Source organism: Prorops nasuta, unplaced genomic scaffold (assembly GCF_024137725.1).
Source record: "Prorops nasuta isolate Cenicafe-Biocafe unplaced genomic scaffold, Cenicafe_Pnas_1.2 PNAS00021, whole genome shotgun sequence".
Lineage (NCBI taxonomy): Eukaryota > Metazoa > Arthropoda > Insecta > Hymenoptera > Bethylidae > Prorops > Prorops nasuta.
The window spans coordinates 3,623,642-3,644,430 of record NW_027116818.1 but is presented as its reverse complement, the minus strand read 5'-3'; the positions used below and the strand labels follow the sequence as shown (position 1 = coordinate 3,644,430).

Below are 20,789 nucleotides of genomic sequence, written 5' to 3'. Positions count from 1 at the left end.
AAAAGTCAAACGTTATTCGGATAAATAGAATTCAATTAATTTTAGAGTTCATACAAGTTTAAAGTAAAAACATCGAGACTTACAGGCTACGAGAGTCCTCGAGGCTGTTGTCCTTGACCGCAGTCAGCAGCCAAACACTGCACTAACACAACACACGCGCCGCGCACTAAAACTGTTTACAAGTTTTTCGGTTTCTATGCGAGTTCTTTCGTCGTCAAATACTTTTATTTTCATCACACAAAGCATTTCAATATTAAATTTTATTTTAATAAATTTAGCAATTACTATTTATATGAAAAGTCTGTTTTCCGGTAAAATTATTTTAATATAAAAACGAAATTACACGTGTGTGATAAAAATGAAGTATGACATTATTATTAATCGCGAATAATTAAATATTTGTCAGTGATTGCGGAAAAAACGCGACGCGCGATTCACTGACAAAGCGCACGTGGAAACTCAAAAACCCAACTGTAGCTACCGGAACGGAGATCGCACATTAGCTGCTTATCGAGCAATCGCATCTCATTGGTTGTAAGCAGCTACCGCGCTGGACTGAGCCAATCAGTGGTCAGCATTCCAAATTCAATAAGCAACTCAGCACGGATAACACGGATTCTAAGCAAATTCAGAAACCTTAGCGCTAGGATAGCGCTGTTTAAAAGACTCGAGATATGACTGGTCGAATTGAGATTGAATTTATTAATTCTAATAGAGCGTTAGGGTGTCTGCTTTGCTTATAATGAACGGTCTTACTAACCTTGATTAAACTGGGTTAAATTAAATATGCTATATCATATATTACGCAAAATATAGCATATTTAATGTAATCCAGCTTAATCAAAGCTTGTAAGATTGGACCTATAAAGATGTTTTTCTAACAGTAGAACTAGGCTAGCAGTATAGTATGACCTCTGGAGTGAAGCCAAAATAGTGGGGAAAAAAGGCTGAGGCGACATCTTGATTGTAAGGATATATTGCACATAAATGATACATGTGCTATTATTGTGCTATATCTACCTACAATCAAAATGGCAGCCAACCATTTTTCTCCCACTACTTTCACATCGCTTTTCTTGCCTGAAATGATCCTTAGGCCCCCTCCAGGTACTTTGTACCTCCACGTTAAACCTTATCCGACATTCGATATAAATTCCATTTATAGAATACATTTATTTGAATGAAAAATATTTACTATTTTAATAGCAGAAAAATAGTAGACAAATAATTATACTAACTTTTTTGTCCACGAACATTGTATGTAGCTGGGAGAAAATCTCGTGTAAACATATACGTAGTATCCTCGTGAGAATACTATATATGTAGAAAAATAGTAAAGTTGTCAAACGTGTAAAGCTTGGTGTGCCAAATCAGGCGAAGCTTTTCGCAGAGAGCTAAAGTAAAAACGCTGAAAAACTTTTGGGACATTCACATATGTTGTGACATTTCACGAACAACGTCATTTCCGTCAAAGGGAAAGAATTTCGAGGAAAATAAAAAATATGGAGGGACGCGTGCGGGGGGTTATGATGAAGCGTAATATAATGGGAATAGATAGGGGAAAAAAGTATGGAAGAACAATAACCTCTCGTGCGAGATGAAGAAGGAGGGGAGAGTCTGAATGATCTGAAAAGTTTATCGATCTCGGATTACGTTTGTAATTATATTTACCAATAGTATACAGGAGAATCAGTCTCTTTCTGTGTATTATACTTTACAGCTTATATATATTTATATCTTGTAAAAAGTGGGATACTCTCGGTTGTTTTACGATATTTTTATGGAATTATCCAGAGGCACGAGTTTCAAGTAGAAAACGAGAGTTTTATCCAGACATGCAGGATCCTCCTCCTCAAGATCTCCTATTGCTTTGCCACCACGCGTTCATCCTGGTATCCATGACGCAGTTTCCTATGAATTTTAATGCGAAGGATCAACATATTTCACATCACTTCCAGCCGGAACTGGAGTACGTAATTTTCTTTCACTTTTAGTTACTCTTTTTCTCCGCAGTTTCGTATACTTGTATATTGTATTTCTCCTAGCAACATACATCTAGAATAATACCACTTACATACTTCATTCTTTAGAATTGTTCAATGCACGTGGTTATTTTGATACTGGCTAGCTGCAATGGTCTCTAATAAAGACAGATACGCGCCGTTAAGTGAGAAGCTTGCAGGGTATAAGGAGCTTTATGAGGATTAATATAGAACTCGCTGTAAATATTTCGCTACTTACCTAGATTAAACCATGAAATATCCTCAAATAGATGCTAAATGATCCTTTAGATTCTCGTAAATTTGAGAATAGCTCATTGTGTGTGTGTGTGTGTGTGTGTGATTTAAAATTCAAAATATTTTTTTTAAAGATTTATAATGTATGATGTGACTCACTACATTATTATTGATTATTACTATACTTATTATCTCAGTAGTTCCAGTCAATGATAAATGCTATTTGAAGCTTTCGCCTGCTACCGTTGTTATAAATGGAGCTTTATCCTATCTGGATGAAATATATCTAACGTTGCTGCACTATCAGTGGAAATCGATAGTTAGCCTGAGGTGTTTTTATGAGTCAATGATTTTCTAGATAGTGAAATTGATCATTATTGTCAAAATACTATATATATATACAAAATGTGGAGATAGAGAAGAGGGATTTTATGGATCAAGTTTTCGTTTTCCCGTCGAAGCACACAATTTTCATCCATAGAAAGTTTAAAGGGGTTGGGGAAACGTGTTAGGTGACTACTAATGACGTCACGGTACCAATTTCAGGAAGATGCTCGTAACGTTTCATATTCTAAAAGCTTACAAGCTTCTACATCACTTCGTGTGATGATAATGATTAAACTCATTTTCTCATATTACATCTCCCTGAATTTTGCAATTTTCTTCGATTTCATCAATTTGAAAAGAAATCCATAGCTAGATGATTGGTGGCACGAACAAAATTTTATAATTAAAATCACACGTTTATTATTTCTTTTAAAGTCATATTTCACAAAACAGAAGCATGTAGGTGTGGTTCACGAAGAGATTCAGTTCGCTGCTCTATTACAAGTGTTTACACAGTTTAAGAAAATAAATGCTTTTCTCCATGAATATTCTTAATTTGTTTCTTTATAGTACATTTGTAAATTTTGTGTTTCTGAGTAATTCGACGTTAATCGCATTACGAACGAAGTAAATGCGTTCAATATTATTCATAAGCGAAGCACTTTACAAAAAGTAGGTTTTAGCCATTTTTACACTCTCTGCTCAGGAAAAATCGACAGTTTCCCTAGCAATACTGAAAAATCCTATCAAATGCGATAAAAGTGTAGTATATATGGTATGTGGAAATAACGAGGGGTATAAAATGGATGGCGATAAGAATCCTCTACGAGGATTTAATGGTGATTTTGAGGAAAGATACTATCGCAAAAAATATGCTATATAGTTATACATATTCATAAATGGTAAAGGAGAGAAAGAGAAACAGAAAGAGAGAGATTGGTAGGTAAAGGGACTCATGAACGTTGAACTCTACTGCTTCAAAGTCCCTCGAGCAGGGATCGTTTTATAAGATTTTCTTCCAAGGAGGAATCCGATTTGCCATGATTATGAAAAATCGGCTTTACGTGAGAATGAACGTGAAAACTCGACGCTAGGTTCAATGAACTTTACTGGCATCGTTTCATTATATGTAATCGATGCTGGAAGCTTATCGAAAGACTTTTGTGGAATCATAAAGAGAAAGACACATTTACAACATGACACGAGATAAATAGATGATACTTTTTTAGTATCCCCTTTTTTCTTCATAAAATAAATTAAAAGAATGAATATTAGGATCTGGGTTGCCAGAGGGGAATTCGTCACTAAGCTAATTTATTATTCCTACACCGTTCCAGACGATTTGCTCACGTGGATCAAGGAGTATTTTCTGCAACATTCGTCTCTGGCTGAATGAGGCGAATCGGAAACTGGAAGTAAAACGTGTATATTCAAAGTTTCAACATTCGTCTGATGAAATTCCATGTATTTTTCTTCCCACTCTCCTACCCAATCCCACCCACCCCTTCGTTTCACAAAGTCAGCCACTTTTTAAGAAGCGAAATAATCCAAATCAATTTGCATCCTTTTCTTTCTCCCCTCGCTTTGAATTTTCTTTTACCCGAAGGCAGCTTTTACGCAAGAGCAATTTGACTGTTCGTGAATCGTATACCGGAGCACATTCAAAGCACCCAAAACGGTTAAATCTCAAAGACACTCATAATTTATTCAAACCCTTCTTTGCCTCTCTTTTTTCTATCTCGTTTTCCAAATACGTTTAATCAAATTCCACCCCTGATCGCTGTAATTTCCGGAAAAGCTCAATGTGATTGAAAAACGACGTAGATTCGTTCGCAGTTATATTCGTTTATATCCTTTTTAAAGGGGAAATCAATTTCGCTTGAAATTAGTAAAATTTCGGACGAATCGTTTATAGGGAACTCTGAAGAATGTGTACGTGTTGCATTTGAGTTTATGGAGTTTTGCATGCTTATGACGTAAGCCCCCTCTCACTCTTTTTCTCACACATACGCAATATGTATGCATACACACAAGCGCACTCGTTTCCCCAGAGACAAACCAGCAATGTAGAATGTAATCGAAATAGATTGCTTCCATTTCCGTAGTCTCTCGATTTCTCCATTTCAATTGATCTTGTGGAAATGAAGCGAAAACATCAGCATTTTTGTTCTTACAGCTTCATAAAAAATTATCGTAAATTCGTATCTTTCCAAAACACATTGAAGGCAGTTTTAAGCTATCCTGTCCAAATGCGTGTTTAAATGACTGGAATTTTTGTCATTGGTCGTTTCAGAGATTACGAGAGCAGCAATATATTGGACAACCTGTTGTCTCGAATGGAGCAATACGCGACAAATTTGGAGACTTTGGTAGAAGAGAGAACTGCGGACTATCTCGAGGAAAAACGCAAATGTGAGGAGCTCCTCTATCGACTTCTACCCAAGTGAGTTATGAACAATCATATTCTTATTGTTACTTGTGTGTGTATGAATATTTTCTTTATTAACTGAAATAATTATACATTGTGCCATATATGTTTGCAATAAAATATTAAGAGTTTCACATAATTAAAAACATTTTTTCAGATTCTTTCAATGTTTAAACTTTTCTTGTTCAATTAAATTCAGCGTAAAAGTGGATTTTTCAAGACCAACAGCGAAGCTCGCTAATAGAGCTTGGCAAGTTCGATTACTCGCACGAACGTTAAGAAAAACATTGATCGAGAAACTCCACGAAGCTTCTCTATATAGAGCGAAAAATAAAAGAATAATCCACACGTTTTATCAATAATACGTCAATTATCGCGTGATAGAAAGAAATATCTCGAACGTGCGATACAATATATTTATTCAGTTCTTTTATGCTCAGTGGAAGAGACTAAAATAAATCTGGCAAATGCAAGAAGGAAGATGAAAGATAGGGGGGTGAGAGAAAAAAACTAGCCAGACATTGAAGTTGATTGGAAAATTCGATTTTTCAAATAGCTTGTTTTACGAGGAGCGAAACGATTTTACGTCCTGCTAGCCACGTTTTGGTCTACCGTGATGATTTATCGTAGCATTCGGATGGAATGTGAACGAGTGAAATCTTCTCATAGAGATTCTATACGAAATACAGTTCACTTTATCCGTCATATCGTACTGCACACGAATAATCACGTTTGATTAATATAAAAAAAGAGTAATCACGCGAATTACTCTGTTGCTACTGCTTCATTTCTTGATCCTAGCTTTCCTGGGCTGAGAAGAGGCTGAAATTGAATTTTCACCTCGTTCATTTTATTTGCCGCAATGCGGATATCGCGAGTTTACATTCCTATTTGAATTAATCTGTTCGTGGTTGAAATTCCATACTGAATTTACGCAGTCTGATGGGCCTGAAACTGTCGTTCCCGCCGTTTAATCGTGTTCCTTGCTATTTTCCTCTCAATTTCCAAGCACTCGAACTAACATGTCGAATATCTTTCTGCTGATTCGTAAAAAATGAGGCTTGCCGAGGGGTAATTATGGACTTTGATCGTCAGGGTCAGATTTAATTGGCTGCATCAGCCATGACTACATAGATAAATTCGAGAAGTTGCTTTAATAATATGGTACGTAGTAGTGCAACGTCTTATAATTATAGTTATTTCGTTAATTAACTCTATACTATGAGAATAATCCTTGGGTTTCATCTACACACCGAAGAAAAAATTGCAGAAGCTTGGGGACAATTTTTGCAATGGTGTTTTTCATTTTTACAAGTACAGTGTAAGAGCTCTCATCAGTTCTGATTTGTCGATGTGGACGTAGCTTAAAAGTCGATACGTTTCAATTTCAAAAATAATGTGCAGCTTGACTTAAAACTTGCTATTTTTAATTGCATTTTTCAGATCCGTGGCGTCTCAATTGATAATAGGACAAAGCGTGATAGCAGAAACCTACGACCAAGTGACAATCTACTTCAGTGATATTGTTGGTTTCACGAGTCTTTCGGCGCAGAGCACGCCACTTCAGGTGGTCGACCTCCTAAACGATCTTTACACGTGCTTCGACTCGATCATCGAGAATTTCGACGTTTACAAGGTACGTGCTTGAATTGGTAAATTTAAAAATACAGCAGCGAGACATAGATAGAAATTTATATGGCTGTTACACGTCTTAAAAATCTGGTTTATTTAGATACCACTCGGTTCTGAATCACTAATACTTTTCTAATCACTTTTATATACCACTAGTGACAATTTTCTTTAACTAAGAAAATCTACTATTAAAGCCATAGACGAGGAGATAATTGATTTGATCCGAAGAGCATGAAGCTAAATTTACAGAAAAAAATATCAATATAAAGGCTTGCGTGTAATTTTTAATAAACAATCAATTATTAGCAATTATTTTTATCTAAATTAATATATTCAACGTGTGTCTTTTCATCAATTTACTAACCTTACTATTATTTGCTATTTGGCAATTAATAGACAGTAACTGATCCAAAAAGCGTGTAGCTGAAAAGTTCAGAAAAAAGGATGGGGTTCGGTAATGAGGTTCTTTAGAATTTATGAGAAATTGTGAAAGAGAATAGCGTATAGAGGAGCAAATTACGTTGGATGTTTGAAATTTTGCTGGACGATTGAAAATGATGGTATAAGCCCATTAAAGCTGGCTTTCATGGTTATACGACAACGCTACGTCGATATTTGAACAATTTGAAAGAAAGTTATTAGCCGTGTGAGAGTATCGAGTTGATGCTATCAAAGTCGAAGCTGCACTTGAAGCGAGCGTCATTGCTGACGTTCGTTAACGGAAATTGAATCGGTGTGGATGCGACGCTGCACAGGTACGAGTAAAACGTCAATATGGGAAGTTTAGCGTCCACAACGATGTCACGCACGTCCTTGCCTGGCAATATTAAACTTTCCTGCAATGGGAAGCATTAAGAGCTTCCGAACATTTTGCTCCTGAACAAAAGACAACTTTCCTGCCCTGTGCCAAGTTTCACTCGTCAACTTTATTTCCACACGCACGAGCCTTATCTCTCTTCTTTATACAGGGTGTATCCATAAAACTGACCTAGATCTTGGACGTAAAATTTTCTTAATCTTGGTGATTGTGTAAGAGCGATATATATTTTTTCTATATATAAAACCTTTTAGAAGTTTCTTTCAATTTGCAACGAAGAAGGTCTTGATCCAAAAAATTTACATCTCTTGCAGTTACGAAGATATAAACAGAGTTTTATGCGTATGGTCAGGGCCATTTCGAGTGGTACACCTTGTATACAGAATTCTTCCATAGGAGCTCGGATGCCTCGTGCGTGCCAAGGGACACAATTATATGAGGAGGACCGCAAGCAACTCTCATTATCCTTCTATCGTAACTTATTTTCCTCAGAATTCTTATACTTTTTCCTATATATATATATATATATATGTGTATACCATCGCAACACTTCACCTCATTCGTCCGGCTGCTTTAACCTAATGGACGCTCAGAAATAATCTTTCTCCTCGTAATTTTCCTTTAACCCCTAATGTAACCTCGAAGCAACGCTTCTTTCCAGCCTCGCAATTAATAAGGACGACTCGACAAACTAGCGATAAAAACCAATGCGACTTGTCCAATGGAATTTCTTGAATTTTTTTATGACGATATATATATCCTATATGTAATAACGAGCGTTGTTTGTAAGTCGGGTAGTTTGGGATAATTGCTACGACGACGATTTGGAGAATTGGACGAAATAAGGCCAGTTATTGCGTTATACGTACGTCATTTCGCTCGGTTTTACCTCTGAGAGTGTTGTTACATCGCTAGCGTGATAGGTTTTGATAAAACGTGGATGTCTTCCTCGCAGAACCACTGCTACCTAGCTCAACCTAGCTCAGCCTGGCACCATGCATGCACTATATAGACTCTCAATAATATACCATGCACTTTGCTAATTCATATCTCTGCTTCATTCGAGGGCTCTCACTGTAAATATTCCCTCTGAATTTTCATAACCAATTTTACATTACTATAAACATACATGAGTAACAAAAATAATTTTATTCTAACAAGAAAATTGTAACGCTCTGAAAATATCTTAAAAATCTTTCATGTAAAATCAGAAGAAGATTGAATAATTGTAAACAGCTGAATTTGAAGGGTTTATCATCATTATTCCTGTTTCTATGTTCTCAGGTTGAGACAATCGGTGACGCTTACATGGTAGTGTCAGGATTACCAGTGAGAAATGGGACGAATCATGCAAGGGAGATAGCAAGGATGAGCTTGGCACTGAGGGAGACCGTAATGACATTCAGTATTCGTCACAGACCGAACGAGCAGCTGAAACTGAGGATCGGCATGCACTCCGGTGAGTCGATATGAAAATACGGAGAATGCGTGAAATCGACGATGCAATTATCGCTGGAATAAAGGGGGGAATATGATTGTTTAATTGGATTATAGCCAGGGAAATTTCAAATGGAATCCAAAGCCCTACGAGGCCTCGAGCGATTATCGAGTTTCCCGTAAAACGACGCGCAACTGATATTCAAGACCGTCATCTGGCCTCCCGATAAACAAACCTCTCGAATTTCGAATAAATATCGGGAACCAACAATCACTCTTGCTATTTATTACAAATGTCTATATATCGGTTAAGAAAATCCATACACACTGTGCTCATACACAGTTTTCCCCCTCGACTTTCCTCCTGGGGCGATTCCGACCGAGAATGAGATTCACGCTTCACGAGTCAGCCTTCCTGCATCCTCGATCCTTCCTATTTCCCTCTCTTTTATTAGTTATATAGAGATCGCACGTTCACGCAGACTCTCCAGACGTTGAGATATTGGAAAATCTCTGGCAATTTGTCGTGAAGGGTGGACCACTCCTCTCGAACCATTAATTAATACTGTCTATCGTTCGGTTCTCAGCTTTGCTTTCATTAATCTTTTCTCACGGTCGGTCGCAAAGTACAGTCACGCGCTTGGCCTCTTACTCTCACCCTATATGTATAATAAGATCACATCAATTTTCTATCTCACCCTAAAATGTCATCTCTCGAGTGTCCAAAATTCTTTAAAAAAAAAAACGAATTTATCACATTTTTTCTAACAAATTTGCTGTATTATATATTGTGCAATTGATGGTCATATACCATTTTAATTTTACTATGATATATCTATTTTTTAAAAAACGTAAAACTGAGAGAGAGAGAGGAAGCATTACGTTTATTATTGCCGAGAAAAGAAACGAAAAAGTAAATCACTCATTTTGGAGGAGAATTTGAAGATTTAATCGTATCTAAATTAGCGGTTAGATAAACTATATATTAAGCTAAGTCGTGTATTCAACGTTTTCGGTTAGATTAAGGCGTGTCGCAAATAAGCAGAGTACACGAAACTCGTGTACAGTCCTTCCATCTGATGCTGTCTTGGCAGTTTGCTTAGATTTAATTGGCAAGTTAATTACTTTTTAAATTGGTTTCACGACTCGACGAACTGCCCTCTTAGCGAATTAATTGTTCATCAAGCTTTTACAAATGGCCTTTCCTTGAAACTTTTACCATTACACACTTTTATTTTCCCACCTCGATAGTCCAGTTTACGCAAGTTTTCCATTTGACCATTAAATGGCTGGCTGTTTTGGTTTTCAGGTCCGTGCGTGGCCGGTGTGGTTGGCCTAAAAATGCCAAGATACTGCCTCTTCGGGGACACGGTTAACACTGCTTCGAGAATGGAAAGCAACGGTGAAGGTAATTAATACTATCCATTCCAATGCTTGCAAACACCTGAGAGGAAGATGTTTGTATATATACATACATTGAATTTTAACGCGAAAACATTTAATTGAGACTGAAACCATAAAAAAGTTGGCTGATACGTAATAGCTGAATAAAAAACGTAGCATGTTGCTATGCGTATATGTATATCTATATATATATTGCTTATACTCTCTTTATAGAGAAAAAAACAGGGAGAAATGAAATACGCATGATTTTTTGTCGAGTCCCGGGAATAAATTTGATTCGTCCCGCGGAGTTTTATGGCGGGCATAAAAATTGTAATCTTTTTGCGGCAACATTGAAAAGAAATTCTGATCGGAAGTAGAGTCGTACAAGGGCATTGCAAGGTCACGCAGTAGAGCTTTTCGTCATTGAACGCTTCGGTATTACATATACATACGAGACTCGTTAAATTTCGACACGTGTGTCTATATCGTGTAATATGTACCTATATATATATATATATATATATACGCACGCACGTTTTCAATGACCCTCGGAACTATTTGCATAAAGCTGATAGTGCGGGTAAAATAAATGCAAGCCTCTGCTCCGTATTTCACGGTCCGGTTGGATCGAAAAAGCAATCTAGCACAAAGTAACTATATCATCCCCATAGCACGGAATTAGCAGTGTCCCTCCGCTTTTTCCTCAAAGCGTAATTTGCTTCTCGCTGAAAAAGGGACATGGGGAAAATGGAGAAACTATTTACTAAATTTACTTTCCTTTCATTAGCTCTGATGATTCACGTTAGCCCAAACACTAAAGAGATCTTGGATACCTTCGGGACCTTTGACCTTGTCTGCAGGGGAGAAGTCACTTTGAAGGTAAACTCACTCTTCTTCTACTTAATCCTTCTTCTTTCTACGCAGTTGGGCTTATATACGTATAAAGATATTAAGAAAGAGACCTCGGAAAAGCAGAGAACGTCTCATGCAGGGTCGAGGAACGTCGATGAGTTCTTAGAAACGCAGTGGAAAGGATCAGGAATGTGTTTTTAATTTAAATAAAAAATAATTTTAATTTGATCGACGTATATAGCTATAGATATTTTTTTATAAGGATTTTATTGGCTACTTATATAACGATGACATTATTTTTAATGTTCACAATAATAGGAGAACTTATCGTAATATCGTACGCGATTCATTATGGGAGATAGTATTATAAAATGTAACTCATGTTAGTCATAAAGGTTTGTATTGATAAATAGCCATGTCATTGACCTCCACGACAGCTAGACACGAATAGGACCCCTGCAATATCAAAAAAAGTCGTCGAATCCTTAAGAACCTTCCAGGATCATGCTCTTTTGATTCTGATAAGAACAAAACATTTGAAGGTGACCGACGTGATTAGAAACATTAACAGTGATACGAAGAAAAGGAATTATTTGGCTCATAAAATCTAGCTTTGAATATTCATAATGAAACATTTTACTCGAACCAAATAAAATTCAATTGAAATGGATTAATTTTAATTCGAAGCATTAAATTATTTATTCAAATTGAATAAAATATTTCCTTGTGAATACTCAAAGCAAGATTTATTTGAATCAAATAATTTTGTTTCTGCAGAACTATCGTGTTAAAACACTTCACGACAGCCACGAACATATACTGCAGTGTCAACTGCGTGAGAAAATGCTAGTGAGTCCTACGAAGCAATTTATCCACATGCTTTCTCCAACGTCCATCTCAATTCCTGCATTTGCGTTATATTCTAGCGTCACGCCAAGCCTATAGCTCGTCACGAATGAAAATAAAAGCCGAGAAATTTAGTTGAAAGACAAACTTTGACTCAACATAATATTGCCAGGAATACTAGACAAGCAATATCTATGCAAATTGGTCCAATTTTCAACTTTTCGATGACGTTACCCTGACAAAAATAAGCTCATACGTGCGCGCATAGATTATTAGGGATTTATGAGAATGGCAGCATGGGAAATTAGTTTTGTTTGATAATACGGTTGGTGTAAAGCGTTAAATGCCTTGCTGTCCAATTATTGACACTCTTAGGAATACACGCTTAAAATGCACACGTGCAGAGCAATAAAACATAGAGATACCATCACGCACGGATTTCCTTCGTGAAACGATCACATTTATCTTGTAAACCGATCACTTTGATTCCACCCTGGAGAATTGACTTTGATGACGACACCTGAACAATCGCCTCGATTTAATTATTCTCCGTTTGAAAGTCATCCGTGTATTGTAAAATACACTGGCAAACCCAATACAAACAAAGCGGTAAACCTGTTTTAATCATCTCGCGTAAATCAGTACCAAGATAAATTTGTAAATTAACCGTTGGCATAAACGAGGAAACCATACGAGAATTATTGATTAATCGTTGAATTGCTGTAGAGCTTGAACACGTTAGGAATTTGTTTATTGATTTAATTAAAGCAAAATAACGATTCAATTTGCTAGAAAAGGAATATTATGTGGTTTGGATATTTTAATTTGATTGCAGAGTACAGCTTGTTTAATTTAAATTTTCTTATATCAACATTATTATTTATTAACTTATAAAAAATATGATTACCATAGTAAATATATAATTCAATTATTTTATTTATACGTATAAATGAAAAACTAAACCATCAACGGCACAAGTATTCATTTACCACGTGATTGAATGCGCCTCTATCGAGTTTCAGGTCAAAGTTCAATGACCCAGTGCACGTTCGGCTTAATTAGTAAGATATTGGTGGAAAGGTGTGTAGGTTAATTATTGGACGACCCCCCGTTGGATACGCGTTAAAATTCAGAGCTCTGCACCATCGTAGTCGCTGATGGACAATACGTATATAGCTAAAATGGTGATAAAACCGACGCTGTAACGTCGCTATGACGCCGCACGACGCGTCAAATAACGAATCGGTCAAATTCAGCCATCAACCAAATCACCGTACTCACCACCTTCGCTGCTCCATATTCCTCTAAGCTACTAAAAAAAAAATAGTTTCATCTAGCAATAAATTCAACGGAATATCAGCTTTGACAATATTTGTTATTTCAGCTACTCAACGCTCAACTAAACGAAATATACTACCCTTCTTATACGAATAAGAGATTTTTCACAAAATTTTTATTTCCATATAATTTTTGTATCGATCAACGATAGGACGACGAATTTTACTCGAACGATTTTATTCGGTGATTAGTGATTTTTGTTATTTGGTTTCTTATCACAGGGTAAGGGAACTATGACGACGTACTGGTTAATGGGAGAGAAGTCGACGAACAACAACGTGCAACAAGTGAAGGCATCCCTGAATGCCAATCAGGTTCCATCGGCGAGTTATCAGGATCCTGCGATATCCGTTAAATTGAACGAGTACAAGTCGGATGAATCGCAGAATGAACAGAGGCAGGTGTCCAAGTCGAAGGAATCTCATTATCAAGGTCAACAACTGAACGATCAACAACAGCATCATCCTCAGCTAAAGGATCAACGGGACCATCTTCAGCATCAGAGTCTGTCGAGCAGTTTGCTGACTGTAACCGGAAATGGGGCACCGCCAGGTCACTCGATACCAATGACGACCATAGGAAGCTCTCACAGTCCCATCCATCAGGTTCATCAGACCTTCGCTGGGGATAACATGGCAAATCATGCTGAAAATCCTAACGCTCCTCTTCTGCTACCAGCCGGTGCCACCCCCAGAGTTTAACTTCCGTTTACCAGCCATACCATATCACTGCTTCACCTTTATACGCAAAGAGCCAAGTCGTCTTCCTCTCCCCTCTGAGGCTCCTCTTCTGCTACCAGCTGGTACCACTCCTACAGTTTTACTTCCGTTCACCAGTCATGCCATCATTGGTCCCCTTTCGTCATACTCGATAAACAAATCCCACATGGCACGTGTACAAAAGAATGAATATTTCACACGTTTGAAACATTGCTGAGATATAGCATTAATATAGTTATGTTTCAACAAAGTTTCAGTGACGTTAAAATGTTCGTTCTTTCGTACACGTGCTGTACAGGATTCCTATTCATCTCCCATTCTCAAAGCTGCTCTTCCACTACTAGCCGGTGCCATTCCTAGAGTTTAACTTCCGTTCACCAATCATAACATAACTATTCCCCTTCATGTCCTATATATAAGAGTAGCTATTCCCCCCCCCCTCTTCTCCTCTCCTCTTCAAATCCAGCGAGAGCATGCGCATAGTTACAAGGATCGCCCTTGTGATTTCTCAAGAAATTTATTGGTATTTTCCCCTGGAGAACTTTAATAAACTCCCCGAATTGTTTTCAATGTTACACGATGGTTCCTAAAAATTATCATTGTTGTCTGATGATAAACGAGATACGTAGTGGGGAAGAGAGGGAGAGATTTATATGTAGATAGCACACAGAGAGCTATTCGAAGACTATAAGGTGAGGTTAGGTGATATCCAAGAGACAGAGAGACTCAGGCCTGTGGTTCCGAGTTACGCCTACATATGCTTGAATTATGTAAGAAATGTTTAAAAACAACCGTACACTGTATTACACGTAGCTCGGAATGCACTCGACTCAAATTGCACACACGCGCACAAAGTGCTGGTGAAATCCCAAAAAAAAAAAAAACAACTGAGCGAGTGATTTTTATCGTAATATTTAAGGATGAAAGTATATAGAAAAGGAATATGAATGTCTCGAGGAGCGATTTCGGGACTATTAATTATAGTATCTCGCATGGGTACAGTATTAACCGATCGCGCACGACGCGTTTCTTGCATATTTCTATTTATTCCAAGCAAGCATCGCACGCTTCCATTCCTATACGAGCGCCCCCCCCCTCTCCTTCCTAAACTTTCAGACTCACCACTCGTATTTTCTATAATGTCTTTTTTTATCATATGCGATTTGCACGCCAGTGGACTTCCTCGAGTACTTCCATGAGATGATTAGTCGTATGAGAGAGAAAGAGAGAAAGGGTTGAATGCGAGTGCAACGATGAATGACCGGAACTCGACCACAAATGGCACTTCCGGTCCATGATACTTTAAATTTATAAAAAAAGGAACATCGCTACGCTCGAACATCCCATGGATCATCTCGCGAGATTTTTGATTCCTGCGATCATATTCCCAAACGCCCTCCTCCCCTTATTATTCAAGGGTCACAATTATGGGTGGATTTTGTCAAGCACACTCACGATAACTGTTCGTACCGTGTTGGATCGAAACGACTGAGGCGTTGATCGCGTTATCCTGGCTAGGAAAATCTGCGATCGCTGTAATTTATAATAATGTATCGAGTGTGTGCGTATGCGTGCGTGCATGTGTGTGTGTGTGTGCATGGGTGTGTGATAAATATTAAGATATTGCCTTGAAAGGTATTTTCCTCGGGAGGGAACAAAAATGACCTGAACTCTATACTATATACATATACTATATAGGAAAACCTCTCACAGGGCTGTTAAACATTCGTACTGTATCGATAAAGTGATAGAACATCGATTTAATTAATCTCGAGAGAAATTATATAAAAAAGAGTACACTGGAATATTTCGATAATTATTGAGATACTCTGAAATTGGCTCCAGCTAGCGCATTATTCCAAAGTGTTAACTCGCGTTTTTTGTGCGCTAGCGATTATAAGGGGGGAGAGAGAGAGAGAGAGAGAGAGAGAGAGAGAGCGGAAGTGTGCTGGTTTATTGGCCAAGCGAGGCTAAGCGAAGTACCGTACCTACGTAGTTACAGATAAAGAGAGATGAAGAAATCTATTATATATATATACATATAAATATTATATGTATACATAAATGTATATGTTTACAAGGATCTATCTACGAGTGAAAGATAAAAAGTTAGAGACGTAGACATCGATGTTTAGTCCATTATAGTGCGAATGGAGGCTGGGCCTCTGAGGGACGTCGACGAGTGTTAAAGGCATATAAGAACGGCGTGTGATTATATATTATATATATATATATATTGCATATGATGTGCATTCGTAGTTAAGCATGCGTGTGTATGTATACGCGAATCAAAACGAACGAGCCGTGTAAACGCGTAAAGGTGTTTAATTGTTTAATGGATCCTCGGCACCCAGGATGTGACGTAGGACGACGCGACGAGAGGGCGTCGGATATTGAGTATATTATATCTATGTTATATATGTATATACGCATATATACACATAACATCGTAAAAAGTGAAGTTCTATTTATGTCAATCTCTTTTAACGATGTACCGATCGATATTGCGGAAATAAAGTTTGATCGTTTTCAGAAATATTGTTATTTCTACACAAACAAATACAACACGCTGAGGAGATATTACTGGGTATGTATTATATACATATGTATAGTACGCACGTAGCGCATTATAGTAACATTATAAAAGTAGAAAATCTTTGGCATGCGAGAATCAAAGATGGCGAGGTTGATGCTGGCTGGTCTAGAAAATAGCATTAGCAAAAATCCAATCGAGATAAGAGTTGACTCGCGTGTAGATGCCAGGGTGGTCAGGTTCCCCGCAACGGATTCCCCAGGAGACTATGCCGATATTGACCCATCTCCCGTTGCCCAGCTGATGTAGCAACGGTCCTCCGGAATCACCCTATAACCCAGAGAATCCCATTAATTTCCAATAATCTGCAGTTTCTTCTCTTCGATCAACCAATTTTTCTTCTTTCGATACTACAATCAATTTTTATTTATCAAAAATGAAAAAATTGAGGAAAATTATGAATAGACAAATATACCGATGGTTTTAGACCATTTTAGGATACTCTGTTATACATAGATCGCGTTGAAGACTTTTTTCACACCTGACAAGCATCGCGACCTCCTTCGTAGGCGCCTGCGCACATGGCAGAGTCCGGGATGTGCTGGTTAAAGCTTCTCACGCACTTTTCCTGTGGCCATACAGGAACTGTGACTTCCATTAGAACTGTACTGGCAGGTCCACCGTAATATTGAGTACCCCAGCCTGGAAATTTCAGGATTATAATGTGGCAATTAAAGAGGATGTAACAAACGCCGAATTAATTAATATATTATTACTGATACTTTAAGAACTATAAATAAATATAAATTTCAAATGCATCCTTTATTCCTATAATTTTGTCATTTTTCTTTTTTTTTTGGTCTTGGATTACTAATTAAGTTCTACCTCAGAGCACTATAACAGCAATTTTCAAAGTTATTGACAGAATGTAAAAATTAATTTCTTACTTTACCTTGATTAAAGTATAATTAAACTCTACTAAGTGCATCAATTATGCATTTGATTAAAGCCAGTTTATACGTGTAATCAGAGTTTCCAGAAATTTCTCTTTTATAGCTACAATACAATCGTGTATCTCTGTATACATACGTATGACACGTGATAGTGCATTGGTTAATATTGGCTGTAAAAGACAAAATTTCTGGTATCTCTACCAGTATAATAGTTTGAAAAGAAGAAGAACCTGTAACAACAGCAGTTTTTCCCTCGAAGCTTTGGCCAATAGGGGGGAGGCAAATGGGCCAGATGTAAGTGTTGAAAGTGGTTGGTCGATGAATCTTTATGATAGCTATATCGTTCTCGTAGGATACAGAGTCAAAATCCTTGTGCATTCTTATCTCGGTAATACCAAAGTCCATCGAACGTGTCTCGTCCTTTTTTTCAAGGTCATACTCGCCCAAACGTACCAAAATCTCTCTAGGCTTGTACCTGAAACTCGCAAGAGAACGTTTATGAAAAATATCGATATTTTACTAAGACCTTTTGGAGTGTAAATAATAAAATATTTTGAAAAAATCTCTTATGCAAAAATGTAATATCCTTTGGAGAATCACGGATACACATCATCTTGCGTTCGTAGCTCAGGACTTTTCAAGTGGCGAACACGTATATATAATTTTGATTAGCGTCAAAGCTAATTTCACGAAATTTACACGCACCGCAAAATTCTCATTTGGGCGAAATTTTCTGGTACTCTTAGGACTGATGCTTATTCAGCAGGTACACAAACACATATATACATAGCCATGAATTATTTATCCCGCGATTTCTAATCCCACAGAAAGCGGAACCGAAATTACCAGCACATAACGAACATAGAATTTGTATTCTTGTAACTGTATATAACCTACGACCGATATATCTATCATTACCATCAAGTGAAAGTCTCGTTTCTCTTCGCAAAAGCATCGACAAATTTTTGAAAAATTGTCATTTTTCTCCTTAATCAAATGTATACATAAAATTCGATTCGAATGGTATTATACCTATGAACACAGTGAGCTGCAGTGAGCACGTGTCGATCAGTGATAAGAACACCGCCGCAGAATTGAATAACCTTCATGCGAAGGAGGGCGACCATCCAAGGCCACTCGCGAGGATCAGCTGGTTTGCCAGAAATAATTCTGGTGTCTGATTTGGTGCTGGTCCCACATCCTCTGGCTCTTCTGGGTCCCCTCAAACTTTCGTTCTGAGCAGTCCCAAATTCGTCACCGAAGCTATTCTCACCTCCAATGTCTGTCGATCAGAAGCAAAAGATACATCACGAAACCCTTGTATGCATAAATTCTTCTAGCTGTTCACCAAACTCTTCTCGTAAACTCTCACGCACACACCTGCGATCGCTGGCAAAACTCCAGCCACCGTTTCGGATAGTCCACCTATCTCAACGCTATCTGGACAGCAAACACCTACGTATCTGTGTGAAAAAAATACCGTTCATTTGAAATTGAAAATCCATCGTAGCCTTCTCCCATAACTCCATTGTTTGAAGAAAGAGAATTTGGAACAATGGAAATAGCAAAGGTCAAAGGTCAGACTCACTTGTTTTCGATCGTGCACGTATAATTCAAGATACGTGTGAAGTTTGAGCGGAAATCTTCAAGGACGCAATTACCGAGGTGTCGACAATGCCCCTTCTCGTTGTCCGGTGCAACGCACTCTTCGTACACTTTGTTTGATTTCTGCGAGAAAAAACTCAATTACGATCCAATAATTTTTCCAATTTTTCATGCTAATTTTTCATTACCTTGCCGGACGATAAATCTGCGAGATTGATCAATCGTTTTTCTCTGAAGTGTAGCATTGGGTCTGGAATATACGGCGGACCCCATTCCAAATTCTTTATTCCATCAGGATCTGCAAATTTTACAAGGTTCTTGTTCACAAATTGCTGCAAGAAAAATGATTATTTCTAGCTCGTATCGTGAGTCTTTCATGATATTTCTACAGCAGTAAATGCTCGTTGTGTAATTAATCCTTGATGATTAACGAGTTTCACGTGGACAATTTTCAATTGAAATGTGCACGCTTCCGTAGCGAATAGACTTGGATAATCACATATATATTTAATAATAAAAATAGAATTTTATTTTTTTTATATCTTCTAGAGAAATTATTGACACTGAGTTCTAAAAGGGTCACACTCGAGTGAGTGGAAAAAGTGTGTGTGTATGTTAATTTAAAAAATAGTACAATTACACTTGTGAATAATTGTGGTTTTCGTTGATAGTTCGTTCAAAGCACTCGTATGGTTCGTTAGGAAATTGTTGTTGTGAGTTTGAAAGCAGTAAAAAGAAAAATGGTTGAAAACACTTAGCGATGATCCTATTGGGAAAACTATTAGAGGCGAATTAGCAGAGTAGGAAAAATAAGGAAGCCAAGTTTCGAATGGACCACATTTGAATGAACGGGGTATAAGCTCGTATTTATTGATTGAAAAGTTAGTACGATTAGACTTGTCAGTAATTACGGTTTTCGTTGATAAATTATTTAAAGCACTCATATGGCTTGTTAGGAAATTGTTGAAGCCACGTTAGTAAAGGTCTTAATTTAAATAGATAGGAAAAGCGCATATTTATTGAATGAGAAGTTAGTACGATTACACTTGTCAATAATTTTGCGGTTTTCCTCGATAAATTGTTTAAAGCTCTCGCATGACTCGTTAGAAAAGTTTCGTGGCGAGGTTGAAAAAGAAGTAAAAAGAAAAATGGTTCAAAAAACACTTACTGGTGATTCCTTTGGGAAGACTATAAGAGGCACATTGACAGAACAGGAAAACTAGGAAGAATAAGGAACTCGATTTCGCGAGGGGCCACATTTGAATGAATAGAAAAACGGTAGTCGCGGTCGATGAATGGTGACCCAGCCGTGGCTATTTAGCAAATGCTCATCGCGGTGGTAGGCGACACACCGGACACGCCACGAAAACACAGGTAAGCCGTTTGCTTGTATATATGTACTAAATATACTATATGGTTTAGTAGGTAAAACACGCTACATGGATAACACACTCGAGAAAACCGGTCGCTAACACACGGAGAACTTACAATTCGAAAAAATCCTTATTAATTAAACAAGCTATTATCTTCTTCTGTTTCCCCTTTCTTTACTTTCTCTTTTATCAAACACGATGAACAGGTGGTAAATCATTTTAATTGTTACTTGTGTAAAAATAAGTACTTTAACAAAATTTTCAGTCAATGGTGATTTGATATACAGGCCGAGAAAATCATCATCA

The 20,789-nt window shown here is 37.5% G+C and overlaps 3 protein-coding genes across 3 annotated transcripts in view; 1 reads left to right on the top strand and 2 right to left on the bottom strand.

Moving 5' to 3' along the window:
* Window positions 1–324, bottom strand: part of LOC136781106 (uncharacterized) — an 83,405-nt gene extending 83,081 nt beyond the window's left edge. The window contains exon 1 of the mRNA XM_066739826.1: window positions 84–324. The gene's annotated coding sequence lies outside the window, so the exon portion shown is untranslated. The remainder of the gene's footprint in view (window positions 1–83) is intronic.
* LOC136781105 (atrial natriuretic peptide receptor 1) overlaps window positions 1–14,788 on the top strand; it is a 78,664-nt gene extending 63,876 nt beyond the window's left edge. The window contains exons 15-20 of the mRNA XM_066739824.1: window positions 4,858–5,007; window positions 6,436–6,628; window positions 8,726–8,900; window positions 10,188–10,286; window positions 11,052–11,143; window positions 13,522–14,788. Coding sequence (XP_066595921.1) covers window positions 4,858–5,007; window positions 6,436–6,628; window positions 8,726–8,900; window positions 10,188–10,286; window positions 11,052–11,143; window positions 13,522–14,001 — 1,189 coding nt within the window. The 3' untranslated portion in view covers window positions 14,002–14,788. The remainder of the gene's footprint in view (window positions 1–4,857; window positions 5,008–6,435; window positions 6,629–8,725; window positions 8,901–10,187; window positions 10,287–11,051; window positions 11,144–13,521) is intronic.
* A 1,805-nt stretch (window positions 14,789–16,593) lies between these two features.
* Window positions 16,594–20,414, bottom strand: LOC136781107 (venom protease-like). The gene is made up of 8 exons (XM_066739830.1): window positions 20,279–20,414; window positions 19,299–19,408; window positions 19,094–19,233; window positions 18,886–18,968; window positions 18,538–18,787; window positions 17,736–17,980; window positions 17,094–17,254; window positions 16,594–16,882 (listed from the first exon to the last, which is right to left on the bottom strand). Exons 1-8 carry the CDS (start codon window positions 20,367–20,369, stop codon window positions 16,721–16,723), a joined length of 1,242 nt encoding a protein of 413 aa, XP_066595927.1. The 5' UTR covers window positions 20,370–20,414; the 3' UTR covers window positions 16,594–16,720.
* Window positions 20,415–20,789: the final 375 nt, after the last annotated feature.